This window comes from Salmo salar, chromosome ssa01, assembly GCF_905237065.1.
Source record: "Salmo salar chromosome ssa01, Ssal_v3.1, whole genome shotgun sequence".
In the NCBI taxonomy this organism is placed as follows: domain Eukaryota; kingdom Metazoa; phylum Chordata; class Actinopteri; order Salmoniformes; family Salmonidae; genus Salmo; species Salmo salar.
Window position 1 is genome coordinate 35,394,071 of NC_059442.1, and position 12,372 is coordinate 35,406,442.

Sequence of the window (12,372 nt, forward strand, 5' to 3'; positions counted from 1 at the left end):
TGTTTTTGTAATAGTCTTCCTGTTTTTCTGTTCTCTTCCTATTTTGCAATGGTGTTGACTGCTGTGGGCATTTGGTAATGGTATGCTCATAGAAATAGACTGACTAGAGTCGATTTCTATGAGTATGTCCCTGACTGTCTCTCTTTTTCTCCCCTGTAGATCCGAAGGGAGGGTGTGCGTCTGTTCCTGCTATGGATGCAGGCCCTGCAGGGTAACGCGCTGAGAGAGCAGCTATGGATATTTGCCTGTCTGATCCCTGGCTTCCCATCCCCTCAGTCAGAGCTGGGACCCCGTACCCTGGACAACCTGGTGAACCCCCCTCTCAGCCTTCAGGAGAGTCAGTATTAATGCTTTTGTCTCTAAACCTGTTACCTTGTTTGTGACATGTTATTTGGAAGAAGCTTGAGGGCAACAGATATTTCATATTCTAACTGGTATGGCCAATTTCAAACGTAATGGTCGTACAGGCACCCAATTATTGAACACATAACTGTGGGTGTACATCTCAAGGTGCTGATTCTGCTGCTTTTGTTTCTTCCCTTCTTCCATTCCTTCAGCTCAAGTGACTCCAGAAGAGATCAGTCCCCTGGTTCCTCCACAGTCAGGGGATAAGGGCCAGGAAGACCTCACAGGATACTTTCTAGAGGCTCTTCTGAAATACATGGTAAACCAGGTACTCTTCCCTTTATTACTAACACTGCTAACATGCTTGGCGTGGATGCAGCGTTACCTACTACCTACCGGCAAGCCTTTTGTCATGGCCTTCTGTCTGTTTGCAAGTGCAAACGACGGTAACCCCCTGAAAAGTGGCTTACATCATTTTAAATAAGCTTGTGTAGCGGAGTTAAGAAAGTGCCGTAAAGGCCCACTTCACAGCTAGCTTGAAATGTTGCGGATGGAGCCATCCAATCAGTACCGTTTTGGGTGGCTCAACCCATTACAACGTTGTCAAGGAGCACGGTCACGTGTGTTGCGAAGCAGAGGATCACTGGTTCAAGCTCAGTTTGGGGAGGTTGGACAGTGGAATAAGCTAAGCTGTTAGCAACACACTGACCCCCATTACATTTTGCATCTGCATGCTTTTGCTGCAGTGTACTGTATGCTGACACACACTCACTGAGCTAACGGCTGTGCTGCTTTCTCTCTCCGTGGCTTTCCCAGATAAACCCTCCTCTCCCTGCCTGTCTCTTGTCCTGTCTGTTATTCTTTGTTAACAGTAGTCTCTTGTTGTGTTGAGGGTGTTCTCATGAAACCAGTTGCAACCATGGCAGTAGCAAATTTAGTTAGAAAACCATGATGCATCTGCAACAATCAACTATCATTCTGAAGACTAATATGCCTAGTTTATGGCACAGTGCCTTATTTTAAATACACTTCAATTTTGTACATTTCCACCCCGAATTGTCATTACCGAAATGCGTCCGGATTAAATTCTTCAGTTATTTTATACAATTTTACTTTAGAAAAACACAATGTTGCTGTAGTTTGTCCATAAATCATACAAATTATATGCTAGTTGATGTTTTTATTAAACTATAATATTTAAGTTAAAAAAAGTTTGTGGTCATGTTTCTCAATACCGTAACACTTTTTTTCAAGTTGCTTTATTTTTTTAAATAAAGTTTTATCCATGATTCATCTTCTAGAGAAGTAGTCCTTAGATGAGCACATGTTAATGTAATTTCTTCACTTATATGCCTCCAGAATGAGGATCTTATTCTCAAACACCCCCTTGGGAAAAACTTAGAGAGCCATTACCTTACCAACATGGAGGCATGAATCTGCTTTAGTAATGGGGTCAACTGTTTGCTGACTGATAATGGCTGTCTCCTATTACTTTCAGATTGAGCTACGGGTCTCTCATTACCGAAACACAACTTTCTCATTACTGCATAATTTTTAGGTCCATTTCGGCAATAAGAACCTTAATTTCGGTCATGATAATAAGCTAATTCTAATAAGGTATAATCAGTGGGTGTGCTGTGCTGGTAACTTCAATTATTTACTAGGACCACTGCTTACACCTATTGTATCGATTTTTATTTTATTTATTTATTTATTTTTTTTTTTCTGTAAAAAAATCATTATTTGATTAAGTATGGGTTGTCAATAAATATGGGTATATAAACCCCATTTAATTGACTTAAAGCCACAATCTAGAGTTTGTGTTTTCAGCAAAGAGCAACCCAACCATTAAAAATAACATCTGTACAGAAGTTATTATAACAAACAAGATTCAGAAAAGGTTGTGTTGTGGTAATAGGAGAAATGGCAAAACACATTTTAAATATATACTGAACAAAAATCTAAACACAACATGCAACAATTTCAAAGATTTTACTGAGTTACAGTTCATATAAGGAAATCAGTCAATATAAATATATTCAGTAGGCCCTAATGAATGTGTTCAGACCCCTTAACTTTTTCCACATTTTATGTTACAGCCTTATTCTAAAATGGATTAAATATTTTTTTCCCCTAATCAATCTACACACAATATCACATTTATATAAGTATTCAAGCCCTTTACTCAGTACTTTGTTGAAGCACCTTTGGCAGTGATTACAGCCTTGAGTCTTCTTGGGTATGATGCCACAAACTTGGCACACCTGTATTTGGGGAGTTTCTCCCATTCTTCTCTGCAGATCCTCTCAAGCTCTGTCGGGTTGGATGGGGAGCGTTGCTACACAGCTAATTTCAGGTCTCTCCAGAGATGTTAGATTGGGTTCAAGTCCAGGCTCTGATTAAGCCACTCAAGGACATTCAGAAACTTGTCCCGAAGCCACTCCTGCGTTGTCTTGACTGTGTGCTTAGGGTTGTTGTCCTGTTGGAAGGTGACACTTCTCCTCAGTCTGAGGTCCTGAGCGCTCTGGAGCAGATTTTCATCAAGGATCTCTCTGTACTTTTCTCCGTTCATCTTTCCCTTGGTCCTGACTAGTCACCCAGTCCCTGCCTTTGAAAAACATCCACACAGCATGATGCTGCCACCACCTTGCTTCACCGTAGGGATCATGACAGGTTTTCTCCATACTTGGCATTCAGGCCAAAGAGTTCAGTCTTGGTTTCATCCGACTAGAGAATGTTGTTTCTCATGGTCTGAGTTTTTTTAGATGCCTTTTAGCAAACTCCAAGCAGGCTGTCATATGCCTTTTACTGAGGAGTGGCTTCCCGTCTGGCCACTCTACCATAAAGGCCTGATTGGTGGAGTGCTGCAAAGATGGTTGTCCTTCTGGAAGGTTTTCCCTTCTCCACAGAGGAACTCTGGAGCTCTGTCAGTGTCCATCGGGTTCTTGGTCACCTCCCTGACCAAGGCCCTTCTCCCCCGATTGCTCAGTTTGGTTGGCCGGCACTAGGAAGAGTCTTGGTGGTTCCAAACTTCCATTTAAGAATGATGGAGGCCACTGTGTTCTTGGGGACCTTCAATGCTGCAGACATTTTTTGGTACCCTTCCCCTGTTCTGTGCCTTTACACCATCCTGTCTCGGAGCACTACGGACAATTCCTTTTGACCTCTTTGTTTTTGCTCTGACATGTGCTATCAGCCGTGGGACCTTATTGATTGGTGTGTGCCTTTCCAAATCATGTCCAATCAATTGAATTTACCACAGGTGGACCGCAATCAAGTTGTAGAAACATCTCAAGGATGATCAATGGAAACAGGATGCACCTGAGCTCAATTTCGAGTCTCTTAGCAAAGGGTCTGAAATACTTATGTAAATAAGGTATTTCTGTTTCTTATTTTTAAATAATTTGCCAAAATGTCTAAAAACCTTTTTTCGCTTTGTCATTTTGAGGTACTGTGTGTAGATTGATGAGGAAATGTTTGTCTTTAATCCATTTTAGAATAAGACTGTAACATAACAAAATGTGGAAAAAGTCAAGGGGTCAGAATACTTTCCGAATGCACTGGATGGATTTCACATTACCCCACCCGCTGGGGAGCCAGGCCCACCCGCTGGGGAGCCAGGCCCAGCCAATCATAAAGTTTTTCCCCACAAAAGGGCTTTATTACAGACAGAAATAATCCTCAGTATACTGTGTGACAACTGCACATTTTAGTGGCCTTTTATTGTGCCCATCACAAGCTGCACCTGTGTGATGATCATGCTGTTTTATCAGCTTATTGATATGCCACACATGTCAGGTGGATGGATTATCTTGGCAAAGGAGAAATACTCACTAACAGGGATGTAAAACAAATTTGTGCGCAAAATTTGAGAGAAATAATATTTTATAATATGGACCAACACTTTACATGTTTCGTTTATTTTTGTTCAGTATATTTGTTTTCAGTGTTATGTTTAACTCAGACCTTTTCATTAGGTGAGCAATGTTAAAAATATTAGAAATTGATTCGGACAACTTTTTTGGACTTCAAAAACTGTTGTGGTAAAGATAATTTTGGCGTCGGTAGTTGTAGAAATTGTTGTAAAATGCATAATATCTGATCAGTAAACATTACAATAGTTATGAAATCGATAAATACAGATCGTGATCCACGAGGTATTATGGTGGGGAAAGTTTTTCAAATTTGTATTTTATTTAAAAAAATTGTCACGTGCCATTTCATGAGGATCACCCTGTTGTCTTACACCCTGCAGGCCAAAAGTCTGGAGTGGAAGTGCAAAGACAACCACGAGAAGGGCTTCGCATTCCTGTTTGGAAACTTCAAGAAATATTACCTGCCGCACATATTCCCTAACTTTTCCAAGGAGACCAGTTTGTACCATCCCATATTGGGTGAGGAGAACATCTGAATTAGTATGAGATAAACAAACAGAAACTGATTTTTAGCTGATTTTTAGTTTTGCATTATACTATAGTGGTGCAGTGTGCATAGAAGTTCATTGATACCCTTTTTGACACTACTGAGCCGTGTTATACATACGTTCTTCGACATTGCTCGTCCTAATACTTCTATATTTCTTCATTCTTATCATTTTAGCTTTGTGTTGTGTATTGTTAGATATGACTGCACCGTTGGAGCTAGGAACACAAGCATTTCGCTACACCCGCAATAACATCTGTTACATATGTGTTTGCAACCAATACAATTTGATATGACCATATGCTTAAACCATGCTGGAAAGAAAATATCAGAGCCAGCACAGTACGGGTAGCACAATGGTGTGAAAAGGGGATTAGCGTTACATCCTTATTCTCTATTCACCCTCTCTGTCTGCCCCCCCCCAGAGGTTCCATCAATGAGACCAAAGCCTTACTACAGTGTGGTGAAGAAAGACCCAGAGACCAACGAGGCAGTGTACTGTACTAAGGAGAGCCTCCTCAACGCGCGGGTCATCTTCATCCGCTGGCTGGTGTCCTTCTGGCTGGAGCCACGCTCCAACACTGGAACACACATCCCTGGGGTGGACGGAGAGAGGGAGAGTGTGCCAAAGAACATCCAGGTAATCACCATATACACACCTGAGGGGAGAGTTTGCCAGGGTTAGCACATCGTATAATATCTAGGTACATGGATGGAAATTTGTGCCATGCGATATTTTCCATCCCTGTCTAGTTATCGTAGAGAGAGTGCGCCAAAAAACATCTATGTAGGTCATGCAGGCATCATCACACCTGAGGGAAGGTAAGAGGTATGAAGAGTTAGCATAATTATATCTTCACATTAAACACAGGCTCTGGGACAGCTTTTGAGTTGTGATATTGCTCGGTCTGTGGGTTATACTAGTGAACCTCCAACACATGCATTGTGTTACATATATATTTGCCAGGCCTTATCGAAGCTGTAACGGTGGTCACTGATGATTGTGTTTCTCTGGTTGTCTCCCAGAGGGCAGCAGCTGGGCTGGCAGGGCGGGGACATGGGCTGGGGGATGACTTGGGCCCCAGGGCAGACAGCCTGGATGGAGGGATGGGTTGTGAGCAGGAGCAGTCCCACTCCAACACCTCCACCCTAACAGAGAGGGAGCCCAGCTCCTCCAGCCTGTGTAGTATGGACGAGGAGCACCTCACTGACATGGAGGTTGTGAGAAGAGTCCTCTGTTCGTCCAGGACCAATGTCAACTTCATCACTGAGATTTTCCGACAGGTACAGCACACTTACTCACACAGTACATTGTGTTTGGCTGGTGCTGTTTGTAATAAATACATTTTAGCCCTTGGGATCAATACATTTCTATTACTACTACTACTGGGTCATTCCACAAAATCCCCTTTTGGTCCCTTGTTATATTTTAAGTAGAAATTGTGCAGCAATATTGAATTGTAAAAGCCTGTTATATTAAAGCTGCACTATGCCGAAATAGCTCCGACCATTTCCTGGTTGCTAAAATTGTAATAGTTCGCCTAATTTCAGATTACGTGACAGTCTAGAGAATCATTGTACCATCTAAACCGCTGTGAAATATAAAACCAAAAATGTTGTATTTTCAGCTGTTTGAAGCTGGTGTACAAAACTGAAAGTAAAAGACGCAAAAAAAATTATTAATGAACGGGAAGCATAGAAATAGCGTGCACAGAACAGATTTACGGCTTCTTAGACTTGCTTTCAATGCGAACAGATCTATAACTCACATTTCTATGTGAATATGGTCGTGTCACCCAAAACGTTACAGATGTTGCAGCTTTAAATGAAGTTACCTTTTTAATATGAACCACATGGAAAATTCAATAATTCCGATTTTTTTTTTTATATGAATGAAGTCTTGCGAAAGTGGCAAAATTCAGCAGTTTGACTTATACCTCTGTGCCCTTTCTGTGACTTCTAGAAAGGTTTTAAGATAATTAACCCCCAAATGTCTTAATGTTCACGATCATTAGCTAGGTTTCATTCGACTATTCTAAAATCCGAATAAAGAAAATATGCGCATTTTCCCACCAGTGGTTTGTTTCCACCAAACTGACTTGTTGGAGATAAAAAAATCTGTACGTGATTACGTAGTGCACACAAAATGTACTTTTCTGCTTAAGTTTTCATCTACCAAATAAAAATAGCTTTGTCAATCTGCATATAGCAAATGTGCCTGCTTTGGTCTTGGTATGTGCCAACAGCTCGCAGATGCAGTGCGAGAACGCTGTGCAGGTAGGCTTGTCTCCATAATGAGATTATTATGGGGGTTTATTTGTCAAACGGCAGTAAACATGTCACCAGAATCAGGCCCTCAATATTGTTTGGAAAGGAGCATCAAGATCACTGTGAAGTTCATCGTAAATTATTTCTTCTGTAGCCTAATAAACTGCATGGTTTCCCAAGTCGTAGTGGGAGGACCACACACCATATCGCGTGACTCCAAGTTGACTAAATATTTGCGCATAAAGGTGTTTCCACCGCCATTTCTCACTTAATAATTTTACTGATACAAAAAGATACCACCATGTCGAACGAACAAATTATCTGTCAGCATTTATACAATTGTTCCGAAACTTCCTGTCTCCATCACAGATTTGTTTCTTTTTTCAGTATGACTTTATTCACATAAAAACAGGATGGAAACGTGGTTAGTGGAACGCCCTTGTTTGTTGCTTTGACAAAGTCATTTCTAAAGATTTATTTCATGTGATTAGTGCTTCATTGTTGGGTCAAAAAAACCTGTCCCTCATTTTAAGGTCACATGAACTGAACTTTTTTAAATGTATTTTTAAATAATGTTTTCAAAAAAACATTGAACATTAGTCAAATCATAGTGTAAAAGCAGTTGAGCTGGTTCTACTCTTTTTGTTTTTTCCTGGTGTTTTGTGGTGGAAAACTGAGTGGGTCGAGCATAACATGTCAACTCTATTACTCATAGACAGGCTAGAAATGTAAAAAAAAAAATATATATATATATATATATATATTGTGAAGCTTGCATTCAATTACCCCTCCCTGTTGCACACAAGCTTCCATTCCATGTCACAAGGGGATTTATGGCAGATTTAAGATGAAATCGCCAACGCTGTTACTTTATTTGGCACTTACTATATTCTTTTATTTATTTAACCTCCTTGAGATGGGAATACAACATGTTTTTTTTAATAAGTTGAACGTGCTGTTCATGACAATGTTAAAATTAGGTGAAATCAAAGTTTTCACCAAGTTACACTACCCAAAAGGGACTCATTTCGTGGAACGACCCTACATCTACTAGTACTACTAGTACACTAAATATCCCTGTAAAAGTCTGTTGTTGTGTGTCTGTATGCTCCACAGAGAGCCACTAGGATAAACAAGTCTGCTCCATTTGAATCCAGCACAGTGACGTTGTTGTTGTCCTCAGGCCTTCCTGTTGCCGATGTGTGAGGCTGCAGCCATGAGGAAGGTGGTGCGGGTGTACCAGGAGTGGTTTGCCCAGGAGGACAAGCCTTTGTTTATGAGGGAGCCGGAGGAGGAGAGGATCTTTTCCACCGCCGGAGAGGTTAACCTGGAGCCTGTACCCCAGCAGGGCCCAGAGAAGGAAGAGGAGGTGAGGGCTGGAACTAGGGCTATGGGTGGGTGAGGATGGACCAGGGATATTCATTAGGACACACTAAAGACAAAAATGAGTCCAGGTAGTCACTCATGTTTCAGTCCGTTTTCTTACGTTTGGTAATGAACACTACCCTTAAGACAAAGTAGACAGGCTACATCATGTCTTCATGGTCTCTCAGTCTAACATATGTTGTGCATTTGCACTTCTTTCTGTGTCCTCTCAGAGGGTGAATAAAGTGTCTGAGAAAGAGCTACTGGAGTACAGTGTGCGTGCAGGTGTTCAGCCCACTCTACAGGTATGTTCTATTGGCCAACACACACATTTTGCAGAATAGGCAACCATATTAAGTAATTATGTAACGATCACTAGCTTCAATCCGATAGTGTCCAGTTCCATGCCTTTCTTCAACACCGTCATCTCCCCCTCTCTTCCACCCCAGGTGTTTGTCACCAACTCGGCCAATGTGTTTCTGCTGGAACCAGCCAACGAGCTGAAGATGCTGCTGGAGGAACATGTTGACATGTGCAAGAGAGTCCTTAACATATACCGCAGCCTGGTCATGCATGAAACCATGGACCAGAAGACATGGTATAGCACAACATTAACTCTGAGCAGCCCATGGGTTTTAATGAGGAAGCATAGCATACATTTACGGCCAGACCCAATTTGTTCCCCACAACTCCCATTAGCCCTAACCCTTCAATGTTTGCAGATCTGAAGGGTCTGGATAGGTATAAGCAGTGTAGTGGGGAGCTTAAATGTTTTTTCTTATACCTACAGAAGGGTTAGGGCCAAGGTGGAGAGGTAGGGACTTTCTTCTTTTTGTGCAACATATCCTTATGTGACCACTTCTCACTTGTGGTGCATCTGCTTGTCTGTGCATCTGACTGTCTGTCTGTGCAGGGAGCAGATCCTGCTGGTCCTGCTGAGGGTGACCGAATGTGTGATGAAGAGACCTCCCTCAATCATGCCCCACGGCAAGAAGAACATGACCCTCTCAGGGAGACTGGCCGGGGCAGTCTTTCAGGTACACTACGTGCCCTAAATGATACCCTATTCCCTACATAGTGCACTACTTTTCACCAGGGCCCATAGGGCTGATGTCAAAACTAGTGCACCATGTTGGGAAGACGGAACCATTTGGGACACATGCTGTGACTAACCACATGAGGGTGCTTTCTCAATGGTCTTCTCTTGATTCCTTGAATCCTCCCCTTGCTTCCCACTGACAATTTGAAAATAATTTGGGAAATGACAGAGGACACAAGGAATCGAGCAGAGAATTTTGAGAAAGAGCCATGTTGCCTCCACAACCTTCTTCCGCATGAAACCTAACAAAGGGAAGTTTGTAAAGGATGTTTCTACTTTTCATGCTAGTCTTTCTGCCTCTTCCTCTGGTAGACCCTGATAGTGGCGTGGATCAAGGGGAACCTGAACGTGTACATCTCCAGGGAGCTGTGGGATGACCTGCTGGCCGTGCTGTCCTCGCTCACCTGCTGGGAGGAGCTGGTCACAGAATGGTCCCTCACCATGGAGACGCTCACCAAGGTTCTGGCCCGCAACCTGTACAGGTAAAAACAGGAGAGAACGTGCTCAACACACACACACACACTGAGGAAGGCGAAAGCCGAAGGGTTTTGTTAAGACGTTGAAAATAAAGGTTGAGGTTGAGGTTGAAATTGGTTGAGGTTGAAATTGTAACCAAATCTAAGTGAGTGCTGGTCCCTTTTAAATGTTGCAGTCTGGACCTCAACGAGCTGCCGCTGGACAAGCTGAGCGAACAGAAACAGAAGAAACACAAAGGAAAAGGTACAACTCTAACACTGCTTTACTCTCTCTAATGGACACACTGCTTTACTCTCTCTAATGGACACACTGCTTTACTCTCTCTAATGGACACACTGCTTTACTCTCTCTAATGGACACACTGCTTTACTCTCTCTAATGGACACACTGCTTTACTCTCTCTAATGGACACACTGCTTTACTCTCTCTAATGGACACACTGCTTTACTCTCTCTAATGGACACACTGCTTTACTCTCTCTAATGGACACACTGCTTTACTCTCTCTAATGGACACACTGCTTTACTCTCTCTAATGGACACACTGCTTTACTCTCTCTAATGGACACACTGCTTTACTCTCTCTAATGGACACACTGCTTTACTCTCTCTAATGGACACACTGCTTTACTCTCTCTAATGGACACACTGCTTTACTCTCTCTAATGGACACACTGCTTTACTCTCTCTAATGGACACACTGCTTTACTCTCTCCATCACTCTCTAGCTCTCCCTTCCTCCGTTTCTTTTTAATACCACAGAGACGTACCAACCTGTACCCGATTTTTCCCTTCTCTGTATTGGCCACTAGGGGGAGCTCACGAGGGCCAGAAAATGTCTGTGGACCGTTCGTTCTCTAAGGGCTGGAGCAGGGACCAGCCTGGGAGTGGGAGCGGCCAGGCAGCAGCCATGAGGCAGCGCAGTGCCACCACCGCTGGCTCCCCGGGCATGGAGAAGGCCAGGAACACCATACGCCAGAAGACTGGGGGTTAGTGTCACAACCATCAAATTTATCAGACTGCATGTCTATATACTGGAGGGTTGGTTGTCTTAACCTTGTGTCAAAGTGTTTATGGTATCTTTTATGCATTGTTTAAAATGCTGTATGTAATGGTTCCAGTAGATCTATACATGGTACATTTTAAGGTTTTGGTGTGATAGTCAATGCTGCCATTAACTGTCGTCAAATTGACCAAGGCAAGTTATTCTTATTTTAGCCATTTATACATAATCAATGAAATGGGAAATCGGTACTGTGTAGGCGTCCTCCAGTGAAGAATTGTTAAACTGAGCAGGAGGATTGTGTTGGCTCATGGAGGGCTCTGTGACCTGGCTCCTGAGAGACAGACAACCAGACAGCCACACAGACAGGCACCTGCCTCCACACAGCAGCTTGTCACCTTTGCCTTTTCCTTGTCCTCCTCTCTCTGAAGGTCACTGCTCTCTACCATGCTGTCACCGTCTTCACTTTTTCCCCTCACTTTCTCACCTTCTCTCCTTCCTCCTTTCCCCCCTTTTAACTCCCCCTTGTTTCTGAACTCCCCCATTTCCTCTCTGTCCCTTTATTTCATGACCCCTACCGTTCTTTTATTCTCCTACTTCCCCCCCGTTCTTTCACCTCTCCTCCCTCCTTTCTCTCCTTCCTCTCCTCCCTTCTCTCCTCTCTTTGGCGGCCATCCGTCCCTCAGCCCTGCGTAGCTGCTCTACGGGCGACAGCCTCCTGTCCCAAGCCTTTATCCGCAGCGCTAAAAGTGCCCCTGTCCTCGTCCATCACCACCACCCTCTCCTGCCTGACTCTGTCCTCACTCCCCTAGCTGACAAGCTGGCAGGTAGAGCCCACTACTCTACGCCTGTACCTGTGTCTCTATCTGTATCTCCACCAACTTCACTTCTTCACTCACCATCTGTGTGTACTTCTTGTCTGTCTTTGCATATGTGTGTATGCAATGTTTTCTATGCTTGCGACTCCACACAGCCTGCTTGTCTTGAGGGGGGGAGCTCTTGTTTGCTGCCCCACCATTTCATAAACAACTGAAAGGATATTTGTCTCAGGCTTAGACTCTGGGGGTGTGTTTTTCGTTTTTTTTAAATCCTTCTCAGATCAGAAGTGTTTGTCCTGCATGTGGTTTGGTGTGCCTCCCTATTCCCTATCAATGTATGGTTTTGATGACATCTGCTCCAAATGACAGATATTGTCAACTCCGAGCCGATTTCTGAATGAATTGTCATTTGGTATTATTGATGTATTATAATTAGTATTTTTCCTCTGTGGCAGCTGTTTTGTCTTTGATATGGATATTATTTGATGCAACTGAAATATTCATTTATTAACCATGAAAAGGAATGCTGTTTTTGCCATGTTTTGTCTACCATTATTTTTGTATCCGTGAACATGC

At 42.9% G+C, this 12,372-nt stretch overlaps 1 protein-coding gene across 10 annotated transcripts in view; it reads left to right on the forward strand.

The window, feature by feature from the left end:
• The window catches only part of ralgapa1 (Ral GTPase activating protein catalytic subunit alpha 1), a 74,518-nt gene that overhangs the window by 17,487 nt on the left and 44,659 nt on the right, over positions 1-12,372 (forward strand). For 6 of the 10 annotated variants that reach the window (XR_006769663.1, XM_045717276.1, XM_014193201.2 and 3 more), the window contains exons 6-18: positions 160-337; positions 558-673; positions 4,601-4,739; positions 5,193-5,407; positions 5,794-6,051; positions 8,219-8,404; positions 8,634-8,705; positions 8,850-8,998; positions 9,314-9,437; positions 9,812-9,981; positions 10,152-10,219; positions 10,788-10,964; positions 11,665-11,805. Coding sequence is in view for 9 of the 10 variants with exons in the window: in XM_045717276.1 (XP_045573232.1) it covers positions 160-337; positions 558-673; positions 4,601-4,739; positions 5,193-5,407; positions 5,794-6,051; positions 8,219-8,404; positions 8,634-8,705; positions 8,850-8,998; positions 9,314-9,437; positions 9,812-9,981; positions 10,152-10,219; positions 10,788-10,964; positions 11,665-11,805 (1,993 nt within the window). In the remaining variant the exon portion in view is untranslated. The remainder of the gene's footprint in view (positions 1-159; positions 338-557; positions 674-4,600; positions 4,740-5,192; positions 5,408-5,793; positions 6,052-8,218; positions 8,405-8,633; positions 8,706-8,849; positions 8,999-9,313; positions 9,438-9,811; positions 9,982-10,151; positions 10,220-10,787; positions 10,965-11,664; positions 11,806-12,372) is intronic. The other 4 variants (XM_014193218.2, XM_014193244.2, XM_014193237.2 and 1 more) reach the window with 2 other exon arrangements.